The 19,601-nt window shown below is 38.9% G+C and overlaps 3 protein-coding genes and 4 non-coding genes across 8 annotated transcripts in view; 5 read left to right on the top strand and 2 right to left on the bottom strand.

Annotated features, from left to right (window-relative positions):
- Positions 1 to 276: 276 nt before the first annotated feature.
- On the top strand, positions 277 to 350 carry trnan-guu (transfer RNA asparagine (anticodon GUU)). Its single transcript has one exon. It is a non-coding gene; the product is annotated as a tRNA-Asn (tRNA).
- An 894-nt stretch (positions 351 to 1,244) lies between these two features.
- On the bottom strand, positions 1,245 to 1,318 carry trnat-agu (transfer RNA threonine (anticodon AGU)). Its single transcript has one exon. It is a non-coding gene; the product is annotated as a tRNA-Thr (tRNA).
- Positions 1,319 to 1,927: 609 nt separating this feature from the next.
- LOC127365135 (zinc-binding protein A33-like) lies at positions 1,928 to 10,060 on the bottom strand. Of its 2 annotated transcripts, none has more exons than XM_051402913.1 (2): positions 10,026 to 10,060; positions 1,928 to 6,041 (listed from the first exon to the last, which is right to left on the bottom strand). In XM_051402913.1, exon 2 carries the CDS (start codon positions 6,022 to 6,024, stop codon positions 4,636 to 4,638), a length of 1,389 nt encoding a protein of 462 aa, XP_051258873.1. In that variant the 5' UTR covers positions 6,025 to 6,041; positions 10,026 to 10,060; the 3' UTR covers positions 1,928 to 4,635. The 2 variants fall into 2 exon arrangements, with proteins under 2 accessions (XP_051258873.1, XP_051258872.1); XM_051402912.1 differs by having other exon boundaries at positions 1,928 to 6,096; positions 10,026 to 10,059.
- Positions 2,953 to 3,502, top strand: LOC127365165 (zinc finger matrin-type protein 2-like). The gene is made up of 2 exons (XM_051403019.1): positions 2,953 to 3,164; positions 3,334 to 3,502. The coding sequence occupies exons 1-2, from the start codon at positions 2,953 to 2,955 to the stop codon at positions 3,500 to 3,502; spliced, it is 381 nt and encodes a 126-aa protein (XP_051258979.1).
- A 1,209-nt stretch (positions 10,061 to 11,269) lies between the features above and the next one.
- On the top strand, positions 11,270 to 11,343 carry trnat-agu (transfer RNA threonine (anticodon AGU)). Its single transcript has one exon. It is a non-coding gene; the product is annotated as a tRNA-Thr (tRNA).
- An 815-nt stretch (positions 11,344 to 12,158) lies between these two features.
- On the top strand, positions 12,159 to 12,232 carry trnat-agu (transfer RNA threonine (anticodon AGU)). The gene has a single exon. It is a non-coding gene; the product is annotated as a tRNA-Thr (tRNA).
- Positions 12,233 to 13,384: 1,152 nt separating this feature from the next.
- Positions 13,385 to 19,601, top strand: part of ccdc141 (coiled-coil domain containing 141) — a 29,227-nt gene continuing 23,010 nt past the window's right edge. The window contains exons 1-4 of the mRNA XM_051402829.1: positions 13,385 to 13,427; positions 15,306 to 15,778; positions 17,868 to 17,990; positions 18,652 to 18,891. Of these exons, the coding sequence (XP_051258789.1) occupies positions 15,602 to 15,778; positions 17,868 to 17,990; positions 18,652 to 18,891 (540 nt within the window). The 5' untranslated portion in view covers positions 13,385 to 13,427; positions 15,306 to 15,601. The remainder of the gene's footprint in view (positions 13,428 to 15,305; positions 15,779 to 17,867; positions 17,991 to 18,651; positions 18,892 to 19,601) is intronic.

Here is a 19,601-nt window from a genome sequence, read left to right as displayed (position 1 = left end):
AATCAGGAGTTTAGGAGCTTCTCCAGGTTTCTGCAGGTGCCATTGACAGTATATACAATGGACAGAGCTCCCTGGATAACCCTAATGGTGTGATTTAGGACTCCCCTGAAGTCCACACAAAAGTGGAGAGTGCCATCCTTCTCAGGGGTCTCAACCAGTCAGGAGAGCAGAACTAGATGATTCTATGAAGCTGTTGCTGAGCAATGTCTAAATTTGTTGTTCAACCGACATTGTAAGAAAAGCACACTATACATTTTGACGGCCATAGCGTTATGTGTCTCTGTGGCGCAATCGGCCAGCGCGCTCGGCTGTTAACCGAGAGGATGGTGGTTCGAGCCCACCCAGGGACGTTCAAAAATTGTTCCTCTGAAGAACAATGTTTAGGCATTGTTCATCAAACTTAATGATTTACTAGTTGGTGCTAGGTCAGGCCTGGCCAACTGCGTGGCTCTTTCACCAATACCGACTTTAATGGTGTCAGTTTAACACTCCTTAGCATCTCACTATCACTAAGGACAGCAATTGTCAATGAGGTTCATATAAATTCGTTCTCCCTCCCTGGTGGTGTAGTGGTTAGGATTCTGTGCTCTCACTGTTGTGGCGCTGGTTCAATTTCTGGTCAAGGCTTGTGCTTTTCGCTTCAGGTCCAATTCCAAAATAAAAGCCACTTCACTCTAGCTAGGCTAAGCAAGCTACCTACACGCGAGAGGTCTCTTTAGTATCGGGTGTTAACAGGTTTTTTTGAAAGGGGCTATAGACAACACATAATGAACGTAAGAGCCGCACGAAACCAGGCAAAGAGCCACATGCGGCTCTTACGTTCATATCGAATTTTGTGTTGTCTATAGCCCCTTTCAAAAAAACCCGTTAACACCCGATATTAATCGGCTTCACCTCCGAGTGGCATTGATGTGAAGGTCACACCCGGGTGAACACGCTAATTTGCGCCACGACGGAGGCAACGAAGGCTCGACTCCTCCGTCAGTAACTGCTGTTCCCTCACCAGCTGTACTAAAGAGACCTCTCGCGTGTAGGTAGCTTGCTTAGCCTAGCTAGAGTGAAGTGGCTTTTATTTGGGAATTGGACCTAAAGATTCAGGAGTCTACTTCAAGCTCCTAAACTCCTGATTTATTTGACTACAGCTCACTTCAGTGGAAGAGGATCTGGTTCTGACCATTAGTGGAGTTCAGGCTAAAGATTCAGGAATTCACCACTGTCAGCAGGGTGTTTCAAAGAACTAAAGCAGGCACCGCTGGGATTCGAACCCAGGATCTCCTGTTTACTAGACAGGCACTTTAACCAACTAAGCCACGGCACCACTTGCTAGTTCAGCAAAGTGACACAACGAACAAAACCGACTCACTTTCGGGATCTAGGATGGGATGGGGAGCAGAAAAACAAGCACCTTGGAGGCCTCTGGAAAAAAAAGGCAAAACACGGTTTGAGCTTCAAATTGGACAAACTAGCACATCGTCAACATTGATAGACAAGTTTCAGGCTCATTGAACATCTGATTTTAAGGGGCGGGGCCTACCAGCATTATTTGTGACATCACAAAGTTTTATTTAATTCAAGTTAATTTAATAAAAAAACTCATTGCACTGATTTGAAGTAAAACTGACTCAATTTTGTAATTTTTATTTGTACTGCGAACACAAAATACCAAGTAAAAATTACTTAATCAGGTTAATGTCACTTAAAATTACTAGTAAAAGCAGTTTAATGAAGAGTCTTTCTAACTTATAAAATTGAGTTTGTGTTAGTTAAAACTTTGGATGTAATCCATTTCAACTATTTACTTTGAGTTAAAATAAGGTATCGTGTTACAGTGCGCACACACTGAGAATGGACTTTACAGGGAGGAGCAAACATCATCATTTACATATTCAGAGATTCTGGATTATTTTAAATGAGGTCGAAGAAAATGAACTTTTTAAAGATTTTAATGTGAAATTAGAGATTTATTTTGGCAGAAAAATAATATCAGACACACATTATTGTTCCAAACAGACTATTTGTATATACGTCTGAATAAATGTCTCATTACAGGTAATAACTGATTCTCCTCAAACTGCAACATAAATGTGTCCATAAGCAACAGTTCACATCAAGTTAAATTAACTTTATTTTACAGAAATTCATCTTCATACAAAAAATCAAAGTCTTTAATCGGCATAATTTAAAAGAACACTAACGTCTATGGTCACGATCACCAGCAGGAAAATAATAATGTGAAAGAGAAATAAAAAGGCAGAGTGGTGAATGAATGAATTTAAAAACAACAACCTAAAACTCTCCTGTACAAACAGGAATTGACCTTTGACCTCAGTCCTTTAAGAACCTCCTCTGCTGTAAAACACTCTGGTCACCAGGCAGTTTTAGGATTAGCTTTAAAGAGACCGTAGTCTTCTTTCTTGAAAAAGGCCACTTCTGTTTCGTTCCCTGCAAAGACAAAAACAACAACGTCAGATAGAGATTGAACTTCACGTTACGAAGAACAAAACCATGAATCAGACGCTGTATCTGCAGAGATATACTTTTACTTGGTATTTTGTGTTCGCAGTCTGTGTTTTTTATTAAATCAACTTGAATTAAATAAGAGTGAAGTCAGAACCAGATCTTCTTCCACTGAACCCAGTTTCTGCTTCCTATAATTACTTTATATAAATATTATATTTAATATATTCTGCACCAGTCTTTATAAACGGTAGGACACATGAAGATTTTCCCTCCAAAAACAGCTCTCCTTGATCAGCTGTTTGATCAGAGATCAATAATTGATAAAGGTCCCTCCCGCTGCGGCCTGTTGCCTCGCTCTGATTGGCTGTCGCTCTCTCTCAGGTACTACTGTAACGTCTGTGACTGTGTAGTCAAAGACTCCTTCAACTTCCTGGATCACATCAACAACAATGATCCTAGTAATAAACAATAACAACAACAACAACAATAATAATGTGTGTGCGTGCAGACCAGAGGAATCTTGGGATGTCGATGTGGGTGGGGCGCTCGTCTCTGGATCAGGTGAAGAAACGTTTTGAGGTGAACAAGAAGAAGATGGAGGAGAAGCAGAAGGAGTACGACTTTGAGGAGCGAATGAAGGAGCTGAGGGAGGAGGTGAGGAGGGAGAGGAGGAAGAGGACACGCCCCCTGCTGGACAGTAAATGGTGATGCTCCCAGAAAGAGATTTTAAACGTGGACCTGATCTTAATGAGTAATATGTGTCAATGACGGTCAGCAGTGTCTCTAACAGACGTCTGTCTCAGCCTGTCCTTAGTGTTATATTATTTAATATATATGTTAATTAATATGTTATTTAATATATATGTTAATTAGCCTGCCTGGCTGCCTGCCTGCCTGCCTGCCTGCCACGAAGGCCTACAAGAAGGAGAAGCAGAAGGAGCGGAAGCGTTGGGCGGAGGAGGACGTGGACTTTGAGGAGGACGCTGAGATGGCGGCGGTGATGAGTTTCTCAGGCTTCGGCTCGTCCAAGAAGAGTCACTGACCCCCCCTCTTCCTCGTCCGGACCACCAGGACTGGAACCTGGTTCTGGCTCCGCAGCTTCCTGTGAGAGAGGTGAAGCTGCAGAGTGAAACGCTGTCAGACGTACGGACAGGAGGACAAAACCAGACGACAAAGATTCCTTTAAGTTGGTGGGAAGTCTGTGATGTGTTCAAGGTCATCCAGATACTTTTGTTTGTCTTCAGAAGAAGCTGTTTTATGTTTTCATCTTTTCTCCTTCACACAGAAACAGATTAAATATAAAGTTTGTATTCAGAATAAATATATTTAATCGTGTTCAGTGTTTCTGAGGAAGAAAGAAAAACTCAAACTGTTCATTTGGTTTGTCACAACTTTTCTTTAAATTCACATTTTAATAAACTGTTTTTTCTTTTTCTTGGTCGTCCTCCCATTTATCAGCTGTTTGTTTGTGTCACTGAACGCATCACCAGAAGAAGACCGGAGGGCGGGTTCAGCAGCACTCCTCTCTATAACCGATCAAACCATCAATATTCCTCCAATAATCAAAGATTAAAGTGCAGAGAGAAGAACACATTTATCTGACCCTCTGGAGGGCCCAGACCCCTATGTTGGGAACCTGAGGGCTAAACTAGCTCACTGTATATAAAGTAGATCCACCTGGAGCGGCTCCAGCACTATAAAGCTGTTCTAATATTGATTATTGATTATGATTACCAGTGTGAACAATATCAGAACTGTCTTGAATTTCCCTCGGGATAAAAAATCTATCTAAATCAATAATCTGTAACATGTTCATTATCAGGAAGTAACGGACAACAAATTACAGACAGTATTTCATTATGTTGTTGAAAAATTGTCCATTCAGCTTCAATGTTAATTCCACCTTAAACACGAAACGTCCACCTTAAATAGAAGGACTGAATGAAAATACTGATACAAACTGAATCATCTCCACTTTTGGATCATTTAAACATTTTTTACATAAAAATGAATAAAAAGAAAAAACAAACATAAAGATCAGAAACTAAGTGAAATAATTTCACATGGTAAAAGGTCCACAATAGAAACAAAAAGCAGATCTTCAAATTAAATCAAAATAAAATAAAATGGGTGAAAGAGAAACAAACATGATGAATATAATCATCCTCTTTATCTCTAACTGCTCTGTTCCACTGTCACACTGACCTTCACTGGTAATATCTTTACTTTATACAGAGTGTCAATGTATGGAAACATCCTCTCAGTGAAAGTGTGTGTGAAGGTGTGTATGTGTGTGTTAGTATCAGGATCAGAGAACGACAGCTTTCCTCTGTTCCAGTCCAGATTCACTCTGATCCTCTGGAGCTTCTTCTGAAATACGAGAACAGTGAATGAAGCTGGTGGTGATAGTGCTGAGCATTTACCTCTAGAGAACCCTATTCCCCATAATCCAGACAGTATGATTCCCTTCCTCTGGACCGACTCTGCCAACACACCCAGAAACCAGCGTGTACTGTCTCCAACCTCAACATCCCAGCTGTGAGTCCCTGAGTTAAAGCCCTCAGAGCCCAGAACAGACCAGGAATAATCAAACCTCTCTGGATTGTCAGGAAGCTGCTGTTTCTCTCCTCCTCTCACACTGGTCAGATCTTCAGACAGGATGAGTACTGGATGAGCAGTGTTTGGGTCCAGAGTCACAGGACTGTAGGAGACCATGTCCTTCATCTTGTTCCAGATGTTGAAGGTCAGGTTGCCCAAGTGTTTGGCCTCGTCTATCAGAGCTCCTGAGGGCAGCTGTGGATCCTCCAGCAGGGGGCGCTGCTGGACTCTTTCCACTGCAGCCTTGTAGTTGTTGAGGAATGATACGTCTTCAGCTCTCAGCTCCTCCTCTGTGGCTCTGACTGTGTCTGAAAGAGCTTCTATCTCTCTGCTCAGAGCCTCCATCTTCTCCTTCATCATCTGACTCTTCTGCTCCTCTTCCTCCCTCAGTGCAGCCAGCCTGGCCTCCTCTTCCTCTTCTAGAAACTGGTGAAGCTTCTTAAACTGCTCTTTAATCAGCTTCTCTGTGCATCGGGCCTGGACCTTCATGTGTTCTGCTGTTTGATCAAACTTCACTTTAACTTCTTCACAAACCTTTAACTTCTCCTTTAAAGGCTTCAGAGATTTCTGGAGCTCCTCTTTGTGATCCTGAGCAGCTTCATCGATGGGTCTGAATCTGTGGTTGGTGTGTTTTTTTGAATCTCTGCAGACAAGACACACTGGCTGCTGATGGTCCAGACAGAAGAGTTTGAGTTTCTCAGAGTGCAGACTGCAGAGAGCCTCTGAAGATCTCTGATCTCTCTCCTGTAAGAAACTCTCACACAGGTTCTTTAAAGCCCGGTTTAAAGGTGGTTCATCCTTCGAAGATCTTCTCTTACAAACTGGACACTCATGTGTTGGTTTTTCCTTCCACCAGCTGCTCAGACAGTCTTTACAGAAGCTGTGGCTGCATGACAGAAGAACAGGATCTCTAAAGACCACATGACAGACCGGACAGCAGAAATCCTCCTCTGATCTGGAAGCCATTTTGCCTCTGAGTGCAGCTGGAAACAGCAGACAACACGTTCAACAGCTTAGTCAGTTATGGTTCCCGCCCTGCTGTAAAAAGTTGCCTCAGTTACTTTCACTTTGAGTCTTTGAGAGTTATTACAGTCAGCAGCAGGTTTAAGGACTTCAGATTGAACTCTTTATAACATTATTTACAGAGACCCAACAGTACCACCATGAGCAAGCACTTGGTGACAAGGGCAAGGAAAAACTGCCTGTTAAAAGGCAGAAACCTAGGACAGATCCTCCGGCTCTAGGTGGGTGGTTGTCTGTCTCGACCAGTTGGGGTGAGAGAGAGAGAGAGAGAGAGAGAGAGAGAGAGAGAGAGAGAGAGATGGACAGACAGAGACAGAGACAAACAGACAGACAGACAGACAGACGGGTGCACAGCAACAACAGTATTGGCAATGGCAATCTAGCAGGACCATGGCAGGAGGCTCCATCAGGATCGATAAGAACCTGCGAGACGAGAAAGCACAAGAACTCCGGGGAAGAAGTGAAGTTAGTAACATGCATTAATGGAACATGAATGAGTGCAGAAAGAGAGAGGAAGAGAGGAGCTCAGTGCACCATGGGAAATCCCCCGATAGTCTAGGCCTATAGCAGCATAACTAAGGGATGGTTCAGGACTCACCTGATCCAGCCCTAACTATAAGCTTTATCAAAGAGGAATGTCTTAAGCCTACTCTTGAATGTGGTGAGGGTGTCTGCCTCCCGAACCACAACTGGAAGCTGGTTCCACAGGAGAGGAGCTTGGTAACTGAAGGCTCTGGCTCCTGTTCTACTTTTAGAGACTACAGGAACCACAAGTAGCCCAGCATTCAGAGAACATAGTGTTCTAAAGGGGTAATAGGGTACTATGAGCTCTGTAAGATATGAAGGGGCCTGACCATGAAGAGCTTTATAGGTGAGGAGGAGAATTTTAAATTCTATTCTACATTTTACAGGGAGCCAATGCAGAGAAGCTAGTACAGGAGAGATGTGATCTCTTTTTCTAGTTCCTGTCAGTACTTGTGCTGCAGCGTTTTGAATTAATTGGAGCATTTTAATGGACTTATTGGGGCAACCTGATAATAATGAGTTGCAGTAATCCAGCCTAGAAGTAACAAATGTATGGATTAGTTTTTCTGCATCTGTCTGTGATAGGATGTCTAATTTTTGTAATATTATGTAAATGAAAGAAGGCAGTCCTAGAGGTTTGCTTCATGTGGGAATTAAATGACAAATCCTGATCAAAGATAACTCCAAGATTCCTGACAGTGGTGCTAGAGGCCAAGGTGATGCCATCTAGAGTAACTATATCTTTAGACAGTGAGTCTCTAAGATTTTTGGGGCCAAGTACAAGAATTTTGTTTTTTTCTGAGTTTAACATCAGAAAATTGCAGCTCATCCAGGATTTTATGTCCTTAAGACATGTTTGTAATTTAGATAATTGATTAATTTCATCGGGCTTGATTGATAGATATAACTGCGTATCATCGGCATAACAGTGAAAGTTAATGGAGTGATTCCTAATAATGTTGCCTAAAGGGAGCATATATAAAGTAAATAGATTGGTCCAAGTACAGAACCTTGTGGAACTCCATGACTGACTGTAGTATTTATTGAAGATTCATCGTTAACATGTACAAACTGCGAACGATCTGATAAATATGACTTCAACCAGCTTAGTGTGGTTCCTTTAATGCCAATTTGATGCTCAAGTCTCTGTAAAAGAATATTATGGTCAATGGTGTCAAATGCAGCACTAAGATCTAATAATACAAGTACAGAGACAAGTCCATTGTCAGAAGCAATCAAAAGGTCATTATTAACTTTAACCAGAGCTGTCTCTGTGCTATGATGAACTCTAAATCCTGACTGCAAATCCTCAAATAAACTATTGTTATGTAGAAAGTCACACAACTCTTTGGCGACTACTTTCTCCAGAATCTTAGAGAGGAAGGGGAGGTTAGAAATCGGTCTATAGTTGGCTAAAACCCCTGGGTCAAGAGTGGGCTTTTTAAGAAGGGGTTTAATTACAGCTACTTTAAAGGACTGTGGTACATATCCTGATCATAAAGAAAGATTAATCATATCCAGTAAAGAAGTGCCAATTAAGGGAACAACTTCTTTAAGCAGCCTAGTTGGGATCGGGTCTAACAGACAGGTTGATGGCTTCGATGTAGAAATCGATGGCAGAAAAACATTCTAAATATATATCTGAGTTCCTGAACTTGGAGAGACAGTGATATCTGTTTAGGGCAGTTGGTGATTAATTTTCTCTCTAATAGTAATAATTTTATTATAGAAGAAGCTCATAAAGTCGTTGCTACTTAAGTTTATGGGGATATGTGGCTCAATAGAGCTGTGACTCTCTGTCAGCCTGGCTACAGTGTTGAAGAGGAACCTAGGGTTATTCTTATTTTCTTCTATTAGTGCTGAGTAATAGGCTCCTCTGGCATTACGGAGGGCCTTTCTATAGGTTTTAAGATTATCTTGCCAAATTGAGCGATATTCTGATAATTTGGAAGAGCGCCATTTCCTTTCAGATTTCCTAGCTATTTGTTTTAACTGGCAGGTTTGGTGGTTATACCAAGGTGCTAGTCTCCTATGTTTTAATAATTTCCTTTTTATAGGAGCGATAGAATCTAATGTTCTCCGTAGTGAGCCTGTAGCACTATCAACAAGATTGTCAGTTTCAGAGGGACTAAAGTTATTATAGGACTCTGTTAAATTCAGACATGGCATTGAATTAAACACTGATGGAATCTCCTCCTTAAATTTAGCTACAGCACTGTCAGATAGACATCTGCTGTAGGAAGTTTTGCCTAATGGCTTATAGTCTAATAGTATGAATTCAAAAGTTATTAAATAATGGTCAGATAGGAAAGGATTATGTGGGAAGACTATTAAATGTTCAATATCAATGCCATATGATAGAACAAGGTCAAGAGTGTGATTAAAACAATGAGTTGGTTTATTTACACTCTGACAGAAGCCAATTGAGTCTATTAATGAGATAAATGCATTACTAAGGCTGTCATTGTTAACATCCACATGAATATTAAAATCACCTACAATAATGACTTTATCTGATTTAAGGACTAAACTTGATAAAAACTCAGAGAATTCAGATATAAAATCAGAGTACGGTCCAGGAGCGCGGTACACTATAACAAATAGAACTGGCTGCAGTGTTTTCCAGGTTGGGTGAGAAAGACTAAGAACAAGGCTTTCAAATGAATTATAATTTAGTTTAGATTTAGGGTCCATTAAAACGCTCGAATCATATATGGCTGCTACTCCACCTCCTCGGCCTGTGCCTCGAGGAATGTGAGTATTAATATGACTGGGGGGGTGGATTCATTTAGGCTAACATACTCCTCGTGGGACAACCAGGTCTCAGTAAGACAAAGTAAATCAATATCATAATCTGATATTAATTCATTCACTAAAACAGCTTTAGAGGACAGAGACCTGATATTTAACAGCCCACATTTCATTCTCTTATTTTGTGCTACTGAGGAGTTAGTTTTAATTTTTATTAGATTTTTATGTTTAACTCCTCTTGTTTTTATTTCTTTAAATAATTTAGGTGGTCGGGGGGACAGACACAGTCTCTATGGGGTTTTGGGTGGGTGACTGTTCTAAAGAAAGAGCAGAGAAGTGTGTAAGACAGCAGCTCTGCTTCCTGGTCCTAACTCTGGACTGTCAGGTTTTAGAAATAAACTTCGCCATATTTCTAGATAAGAGAGCCGCTCCATCCAAAGTGGGATGGACTTCAGAGTACTTCTTATGAAAAACTGCATAATACATGACAATCCATTAATCCTAAATTAGCACCTTTTTTTAAATTCACAACATAACTCAATAAACAAGACAATAAACAAACACAAAATCTGAATCAATCCCAAACAACCAGAACAGACCATCAACAACATGAAGAAAATAAAACGTGTCAGTTGAAGTCACAACTTTGTAATGAAGGTAAATCTTACCGTCTGTCTGTCCGTCTGTGTGTCTCTCCTCAATGAGAACTGAACAGAAACAGACTGTTTCCTGGTTGGTCTCAGGTGATGTCATTAAGGGGCGGAGCTTTGTCTCATTTTAAAGGGAAATATGATCCATCACACAAAGAAAACAACCAGAGCAAATTCACTTTCACTCATATTTCTGTGACTCTTTTACTTTGGTTTGAATCCTGTTAAAGAAAAATTTATGAGAAAGTCAACAATATTCGGTGAACTCAATAAAGTCAAAGTTAGATTTCATTAAAGTCTTTTGGATCTTCAGAGTCGATGACAGCTGCAACTTGTTAGCTTTAGCCTCAGTCTGTTAGCATGATATAATTTGGGACAGAGTTTCAGTCACGGTCACATTGATTAATAAAGTTGTGTTTTATTCAAATTGCCACAAACTTATTATAATTATTATATGTGTATATATATATATATATGTTTGTTAATGTGGCTCATATTGAAGTGTTAAAAACTCACTGCACTACGTTTCATTTCTCATAAAATGTTAATATTTTTACTTTTTGTTCTGTGAAATAATTCTAATTTATATATTGTTATTTTCATCTTAAAATAAGTTATAGAACTATAATACAAGTCATTATCTGTGAGATTACAGTAATTATTGCTGTTTACACTGATAAAAACTGTATTTGGACAGTTTACCAATGCTTATACACTGATAAACAACACTTATTCAACTTTCATAATTATACAAGATATCGGTCAGTTAACTAACTAATCAATTAAAAGAAAGGGAAGTATTGACAGTATAAACAATGGACAGCGCTTCCTCCTCCTAGCCTGTGAAAAATGACACACCCATTTCAAACTGAGAAGAGACACTCACTGGCTTACTGGCGTTCCATTCAAAGAAAAGCCCACAAGATATTTTGACTGGTATAACTCAATGTGTCTCTGTGGTGCAATCGGCCAGCGTGCTCAGCTGTTAACTGAGAGGATGGTGGTTCAAACCCATCAAGGGATGTTCAAAAATTGTTCCTCTCAAGTAAAATGTTTAGGCATTGTCTATCAATCTTGGAAATATACTAGTTGGTGATAGTTTGTCCAATTTCACCTCTCCTAGACCCTTGAAACACAAGCCATGTTCTGCCTTGTGTTTCGACAGGCCTCAAATGAGCTTGTTTTTTTTGCTCCCTATCCCATCCTAGATCCCGAAAATGAGTCAGTTTTGTTTGCTGTGTCACTTTCAGTCAGCAGCAACTGGTGCTGTGGCTTAGTTGGTTAAAGTGCCTGTCTAGTAAACAGGAGATCCTGGGTTCAAATCCCAGCGGTGCCTGCTTTAGTTCTTTGAAACACCCTGCTGACAGTGGTGAACTCCTAAATCTTTAGCCTGAACTCCACTAATGGTCAGAACCAGATCCTCTTCCACTGAAGTGAGCTGTAGTCAAATAAATCAGGAGTTTAGCAGCTTGAAGTAGGAAACTCCTGAATCTTTAGCCTGAACTGATGGTCACAGTGAAGTCAGAACCAGATCCTCTTCCACTGAACCCAGCTGGAACTCCGAGGCTCAATAAATCAGGAGTTTAGGAGCTTCTCCAGGTTTCTGCAGGTGCCATTGACAGTATATACAATGGACAGAGCTCCCTGGATAACCCTAATGGTGTGATTTAGGACTCCCCTGAAGTCCACACAAAAGTGGAGAGTGCCATCCTTCTCAGGGGTCTCAACCAGTCAGGAGAGCAGAACTAGATGATTCTATGAAGCTGTTGCTGAGCAATGTCTAAATTTGTTGTTCAACCGACATTGTAAGAAAAGCACACTATACATTTTGACGGGTTCAGTTGAATTTGTCTCTGTGGCGCGCTCGGCTGTTAACTGAGGATGGTGGTTCAAGCCCACCCAGGGACAGTCAACAAAACTTTACTTTCAATGTTTAGGCATTGTCTTCAAACTTGTTTATCAATCTTGGAAATATACAAGTTGGTGCTTGTTTGTCAAATTTCACCTCCCCTAGACCCTTTAAGCTCAGACCCTGTTTTGCCTTGTGTTTCCACAGGCCTCAAAGGTGCTGTTTTTCTGCTCCCCATCCAAGCCTAGAGCACGAAGATTAGTCGGTTTTGTTTGTTGTGTCACTTTGTTTGAGGAGCAATTGGTGGTGTGGCTTAGTTGGTTAAAGTGCCTGTCTAGTAAACAGGAGATCCTGGGTTTGAATCCCAGCTGTGCCTCATTTGAGTTCTTTAAAAGACCCTGCTGACAGTAGGAAACTCCTGAATCTTTAGCCTGAACTCCACTGATAGTCAGAGTGAAGTCAGAACCAGATCCACTTCCACTGAAATGAATTGAAACTCCAGACTGACGGGCTGTAGCTAAATAAACCAGGAGTTTAGGAGATTCTCCAGGTTTCTGAAGGTACCATTGACAGTAGATACAATGAACAGAGCTTCCTGGCCAATGCACAAGTTTTCCAATCACTTCCTGCCCTTGTGTGTTTTCCCGCCGTTAGTAATTGTTTGCTCCACCCTGATTACCTGCACCTGTGTCTTAGTAGCTACTCATCTGTAGAGTGGATATTTTCTGTGTTCCTTCCCTTCTATTCCAGTTCGTCTTTAGGGTCAAGCCTTCCACCATTTTCCTTGTGTTTCATGTATTTCATGGTTTTTGATTTTTGACTCTGCCTTTGCCGCTTTGGATTTGTTTGCTTGGGGTTATTGGATTTCTGTGTCCTGGACTTTTGTAAGTAAACTGTATGTTTTCAACCAAGCCCTTTGTATGTTGAGTCGTTGAGTCCAATCTCCTGGTTCAGTTATAACAGCGGGACGACTCTGAATGAGCCTTTCAGGCTTCCTTCCTCTCCTGCACTTTCATGACTGTTCTATATGTACATATTTAGCTTTGTATTATTGTAATTATTAAACTAAAGTACAGTCAGTGTTTGGTTTTTCCGTTCTGTTTCATTGATCAGAATCTGCAAAGGAGCTTTAGTTATTGGTAACTAAGTAATTTAAGTCGATTAAGTAAAAAGTATAAAAGTATTTGTCTCTGAATTGTTAAATAGCATAACATTAAAATAAATAAATAATTACTGTACTTTTACAGCACTTGAGTTCATAATTAATGGTTCTGATAGTTAATCAATGCCAAGGTCTCTATGTCTTCATTAGGTCGGGCCTGCAGATATATTTACACACTGTCATTGACAGAGAGGGTGGAGTGTTTGTTTATGGAAGGCAGATGTCTCTCTGTCATTCAGCTGAGTGATAATCCCACTGGAAACCACATCTATTTTTACCACCTCTTTCCCTCTCTCCCCCTCTCTCTCTCCCTCTCCCTTTCTCTCTCTCTCCCTCGCTGTGTTTCCTCTCAGTGTTTTTGTGGCTCCGCAGTCTCAGCAGCAGCAGCAGCGTCCTGACCTCCCTGAAGGTAGGCTCGTCTTTATGTACATTTTACTATATTTAATGTCTGCAGTGAGGTTTCTTCATCAGCTGTGTGAAAACACATTGTTTAAACCCACATGTACCAAATATTTATACTTTAATAATTATATTAAAGCTGGTGATTGGATAAAAGATAGATAAAGTTTTTCTGATGTTTCAGTTGTGTTTTCTATGGAAGCCCATTTCCACCATTGTGAAGCAATGTTAGCCATTATAAAGAGGAACTTTATCAAAATATTGACATTGACAGTGTTTTCTTCTTTCTAAATTTGGTATTTTTTGAAATACTAATTCAAAATACATTTTTATTAGTTTAGCACTGTCTTATGTGCACAATGTAGTTTGCTTTAGCTTGTAATAAACGATAAATTATTTATTTATATTTATTAAGTTCAAATTGGGCCCAAAACTGAGACATTTTGTCATTAATTTGAGATGCTAAGTCGATATTTTGATAAAGTTTCCAATTATAATGACGTACAGAATCTTTGGCGCAAATGAGCTTCAGTAATTTTCTGCATGAGAGTCATGAATATACATACATTTATTTTTGTGACTTCCATCATCTGATTTTTTTAATCAGTATCAATATCACGCAATTATCCGTACTCCTAAATATAGCAACATTTATTGAAAACAACAACAACTTGTTCTGTAAATAGTTTTCTAATAAATATAACAACTTTTAATCGAACCACAACGATTTGAGGCTCAAATTAACAAGTTACGGTTAGTTTTGCCACTTCCAGGTTTAAGCTCCACCGACAGCTTGATTAAGCCCGCGCCTATTCAGAGTGCGGATACATAATTGTATTTTTGCTAATTTCGACTTAATATCCATCAGTAATAACCAACGTTCGGGTTGTCAGGTTATGAAAAATGATCCCTTTAATCGATAATAAATCAAACAATCATTTATTGATGGACGAAATAACATTTAGAACTGTATCATTTTTAGAGCTTTAGATTCGCTGCCGGGTTCGGACCCAAAACTGCTACCATGGTTCAGGCTTGGTTCGGGCTCACACTAAAAATTTCCGGGGTTGGGTCGGGTCGGGTCGGGTCAGATGTTTTGGCCCCAATCAAAGCTCAAATTACAATCGTATAGATTGCTAAAGAGGTGTTTCACTACCTACAACCCTAAATATGTTGTAATCAATATCTTAAGACTGATCTATGAAGCAATAGTAAATTATCTGTTCACCATTGATGAAATAATTAAAAAAACAGCATCATAATGCAAATATTGATATACTAATATAATTATTACAGTAAAGGAATTTGAATCAGGGTTTAACTGTTCCACAAATATTCTGAATATAACTCCAAAACTTAACTGAATGTAGACAACCAGACAAATATACTGTAATTCAAAAATAACCTAAAATTACTTTTTCATCGTTCATAAATCAAATTATATTTAGTGACGACTAATTGATGCTATTCAATTGTCGATTTATGGCAATAATGACAAACTGCTGATAATTAAAGCTGAAGATATCAGATATCATCTAAATACGGTTGAAGTCTACTTTAGCTCTCGAGCTAATGTTAGCTAATGTAGACGCCACAGTCTATGCTACAGACGGACGTCGGCTTGAGATGGTTTCATTTGGTATTTTGCCAAACTCACAGAATCAGTGTCCGTACAGTTAAAGCCAGCTAACGGCAGTGATCCTTCCATTGATTGTTTGGACACAGGGAGGTTGTACTGACTGAATATTTAATGTTTTTAAGGGGTTATTGTTAATAGGTTTTATTATTTCCACAGTGGACTTATGGTCTGTACCTAGTTTACAATGTTTTAACTGCATAAAATCAAACTAAAACATTTGTATTAATCCGTGTTCTTTATGTTCTGTAGGAGTTTCAACGTTTAAAGACCTCTGAAAAACCAGTAACTGGATTACAGCTGTTGATACGGAGTGAATCTGGCTGAAGGGGTTCACACTGCGAACCAACACGAACTGGTTCGGCTTCACTTCAGGAGCTATTCGGGGAACTTTACCAAAGAGAAATAAAACAAAACAAAAAAAAGTTGGAAACTGGAGGAAGAGTGGATTAATGAGGATAACAGAAGTGGAACTATGAGTAAACTTGCTGATGTTGAGACGAGCTTAAAGTGACCCCAGAACTTGTGACAGGATTTAATCTTTCTTCATGACGTCCGGAGAGACCGAAGAAACATGTGGAGGACAAACGAAGTCAGAGCGGGGAACTGGAGGAGGAAGAGGAGGAGGAAGAGAAGGGAACATGAAGTTATCTCGGTCATTCACCACTCTCAGCACTATCGCCGTCCAGGCCGGCCAGTCGCAGATTGTCGTCTCCGTTCTCGAGGTACGTAAAGAGGCCAAAAAGCATTCAGCTTGTTGAGCTTTGATCGTAGGTTAAAATCACAACACCTTAACGGACACTATTTAACTCACTGCTTAAAACCCAGCTTATCCAAGGGGGTTATATGAGTAGACACATTTTTGCTATTGTATCACAAAGACCATTATAACCACATATTGGGTTATAAAAAAGACCTCTAAGTGTCCAAAAACGAGTGACTGCGAATCACTCCCCAAAAAATAAAACCCTAACATTATACAAAGTCATACAAATTGATGTATCTGGTTTCATTTGTTAGCAGATAGCTACACGTAATATGATAACAATGACTAAATTAGACAAATGTATCTGTAGCTACAAAGACAGCTATGAGGGGTTATAGTCACGTTCAGAAACATTGTGTAAACGCAGTCCGCAGTAGACTTTAGAGAGCCTGACATACAGTTTTCTAGGCTACACACTGTTAGCTTTAGTTATAACTTAGACTGTTAGCTTTGTATTTGGTTAGTATTAAATAATACTGTTTTCAATTTTGAACGGAGAGTCTACTTTTTAAACCCTTTTTTAAATCCTTCTACTGAGCTTTCATACTGTTAGATATTAGCTTAAATTTTTGTTAGCAGTATTTCTTTGTTTTGGCTTTAGTTAGCTCAGTCTGGTAGTTTTGGTTTTCACTTGCTATGAGTCTTAGTTTTTAGTTCTTAGCCAATAGGCTATGTTAGCTTTAAGTAAGATTTTCTGTAGCTATAGTGTTGCTATAGTGTTGATTTTCAATGATTGGGTTGTGAGAGAGTACTAAATTGTTTCTTATTAGCTAGATATTTGACAGCTAATCTTGACTTAAGTGAGCTATATTAGCTTGAAGTTTAGAATATCTGCCTTAAAGTCTAATTAAATAAATTTTTTCAGGGTTTTCAGCTGAAAAACATGGTTTGGGGATTTATTTACTCTTTTAAATGAAATTATATTTAGCTTTATAGCATCTTATTTACATATGTAGTTTTAGCATCTTGCACATTCATTTTATTTGCATTGTTGTTGTATTATGGTTTATATTGTATGTCATTTTTTTTGTGCTTTTTGGTACTTTTTGTTTTTGTATTTGTGTTGTTTTTTATGTTTGTGCCTCTGACTTTAAATCCACTTTCCCATCTGGAATAATAAAATAACTGAACTGAACTAATCATCAGATGCAGTTTCAGAAGAGCCGAGCTTTTCAGTTCATTTAAAGTCCGTCACTTTTCAGTCCGTGTACTGTTTCCTGTTTTAGCTCAAACTATTTACTGATGCTGCTGTAAGAGGGAGAGAGCAACATCTGACACCTCGCAGACGGAGATTGTATTTAAAATCATATTTGTACATGTGTAGGATAATAGTTTTGGACACTGTTGTTGTTGTTTTTAAAGTGTGTGTTTGTGTCTATGTGCGGTCACGAGTCATGTTGTGTTCTTTACGGGTCCACATGCCGGAGATACCCTATCACCGGAGGAATGTGTAACACACAAGCAGTGATACCACGCAGCTACTTTTCACCTACAGCGGTCAGCGGGTAGCTCTGTGGCGAACACAACTAAATAAAATAAAACAATATTAACAGTCTAAAGGGAACATTTTAACAAAATTACACCAAACTGTGACTCTAACCAGCTTTAATCTCATCAGTGTGCATCTACGCCCCAGAATACACATTTATTTTATTATGATTTGCCTATTTGTGACTAGATTTCACCAAAAGTAAGCATTAGATAATGACTCATTTGCATATTTGAACATAACATTTGTTAAATAAATAATAAATCATGTCACATATTATTGCTATAAAAATGGTGAAAATTGATTTATTTTATAGCTGTTGACATTAGTTTGTGATTTATGGAGTGATAAAATGAGATATCCAAAATCTTTGATTAGATAATGTCTTGTGTGCATATTTAAACATAACATTTCAGAAAACTTGTAAGACACAAAGTAATTGTATCAGTGTCAGTAATCATCTGGGGAAGTTTGAAGAAGACATTAATAAAAAGCTCCAGAACCCTGAAGTTGAGTTTGTATCTAGTTTTTATGGTAAAACGTTGATTTGTGTGTACAGAGTGGGTCTGTGGTCCACCTCCAGCTGGTCCAGGTCCATCCAGGCCTCTGTGAGATCGGATCGAACCACGAAGAAAACCAGACACTGGTCCAGGAACAGCAGCAGCTGATGGAGAAACTCAAGGTACTCGTTCGATGCCAGAGAACCACTGACGTCACTTCCTGTCTAGCTTCTGTAATTCAATAAATCAGCATTTCTTTAATCTGTCTTTAAACTGAAGCGTGTTTCTGGACAAATAGAAACCTTTGACACTGAGAAAAGTTAAAAAAATGTATTATGTTGTGGACAAAAACTACAACTACCATGAAAATATTCTGGCACAGTCATCAGATCTTCATCCATAATATCCACTAACAATCCTTTCTAATAGTATCTCCAAATTTATAGTTTGTCCGTTGGTTTATGGGAAATAGTGTTTGTTAATACTATAAAAATATAAATATTGAGTACACAATCTTTTTTTAAACCATATTTAATTGGTTTAAATGAAATACTATTGAGGAAGTTACTACAAATGTCAATAGGAGTTTGTATGACTATTAGCTGTTAATCAGCTAAATGACAACCAGATAATATTTACGTTATCTTAAAATTTTATTTTAAGTCTGGAAATTATTAAAATACATCTTTAAACCACCTTGATAGCTACAAACAGTTCTCATAAGTTGTCCCCTGTTGTCACCAAACAATTTCAGTGCATCTGTCAAATGTAGCAGTTGACGTTTTGTTCTTAAGTTTTATTTTATTTTTAATTTTCATGAGACTAATAACTCAATTATTCCAGAAACATGAGAAGGAAGTGCTGTCTGTGGTGGAAAAGAGCCGACAGATAGAGCTGAGGAGAAGGAGGGATGAAGGGATGATGATGGAGCAGAAGAGGAACAAGAAACAGGAGGAAGAGGAGGAAGTGTACAAGGCCATGGCAGCATCTCTGAAGGAGGGATGGGTGTTGCTTCTCCGCCTGCTCGAGAGACGACAGGAAGTATTGATGCTGGCTTCAGACTTTTACCGCCGAGCACTGGAGGTACGTACCATCTAAAAATATGGATAATTGGAAATGTTAGAATGCAACTTTAATCACAGTTGTACCTTTTAAAGGTAACTAAAGACTGAACATAGTTAATAGTATATTTGTTCTCCACAATAATGCAGATGTTGGTGTTGTTCACACTTCAATTAAATTTCCTGACTGTTCCCCAAAGGATAATCACTTTTAATGTGCGCCAGTGTACAGTCAAATCTAACAAATAAGCTGACGGAAATTTGTGTTGCTTATTTCATCAAGGTCGAAACGGGACACAGAATTCAACTAAACTTTTGAACCCAAGCTGACATATTCAAGCTAGTAGGAAATAGCTGTTGTTGTGTTTTTTTGTACAGACAATATGTTTGTTGGAAACATTATATGTATAATCAGTTTGGTTGTGTGCAGCACAAAAGTTTGTTTTTAAGATAAACTCAAGACAAACATGGATGTTAGGGCCGCAGCTGTACAGATTGTTGATTAATTGTTGATAAATTAACGAAATGGCTGTCTAGTTAAAGTATGTTAAAGTTCAAACGATACGACCACGGATGGATGAACAGTGATATAAATCTAACTAACAAATTTACCCAAATTAAATAATAAGATAAAGATGTATAACAAATGAATTTGTAAGTAATATAAAAGAGAAAAGGGCCTTTCTAAATCGTATTCGTAGTTGGAAAACCTTTTAGTTAGACGTATCTTTT

This window comes from Dicentrarchus labrax, unplaced genomic scaffold (assembly GCF_905237075.1).
Source record: "Dicentrarchus labrax unplaced genomic scaffold, dlabrax2021, whole genome shotgun sequence".
NCBI classification, from domain to species: Eukaryota; Metazoa; Chordata; class Actinopteri; family Moronidae; genus Dicentrarchus; species Dicentrarchus labrax.
This window is presented reverse-complemented; position numbering and strand designations above follow the sequence as displayed.

Bases quoted from the DNA above. Each gene is read 5' to 3' on its own strand.
- LOC127365165 (XM_051403019.1), top strand. From the start codon at position 2,953: ATGTGTGTGCGTGCAGACCAGAGGAATCTTGGGATGTCGATGTGGGTG. The intron at 3,165-3,333 runs GTGATGCTCCCA...TATGTTAATTAG, and splicing joins CCCCTGCTGGACAGTAAATG to CCTGCCTGGCTGCCTGCCTG.
- LOC127365135 (XM_051402913.1), bottom strand. From the start codon at position 6,024: ATGGCTTCCAGATCAGAGGAGGATTTCTGCTGTCCGGTCTGTCATGTG.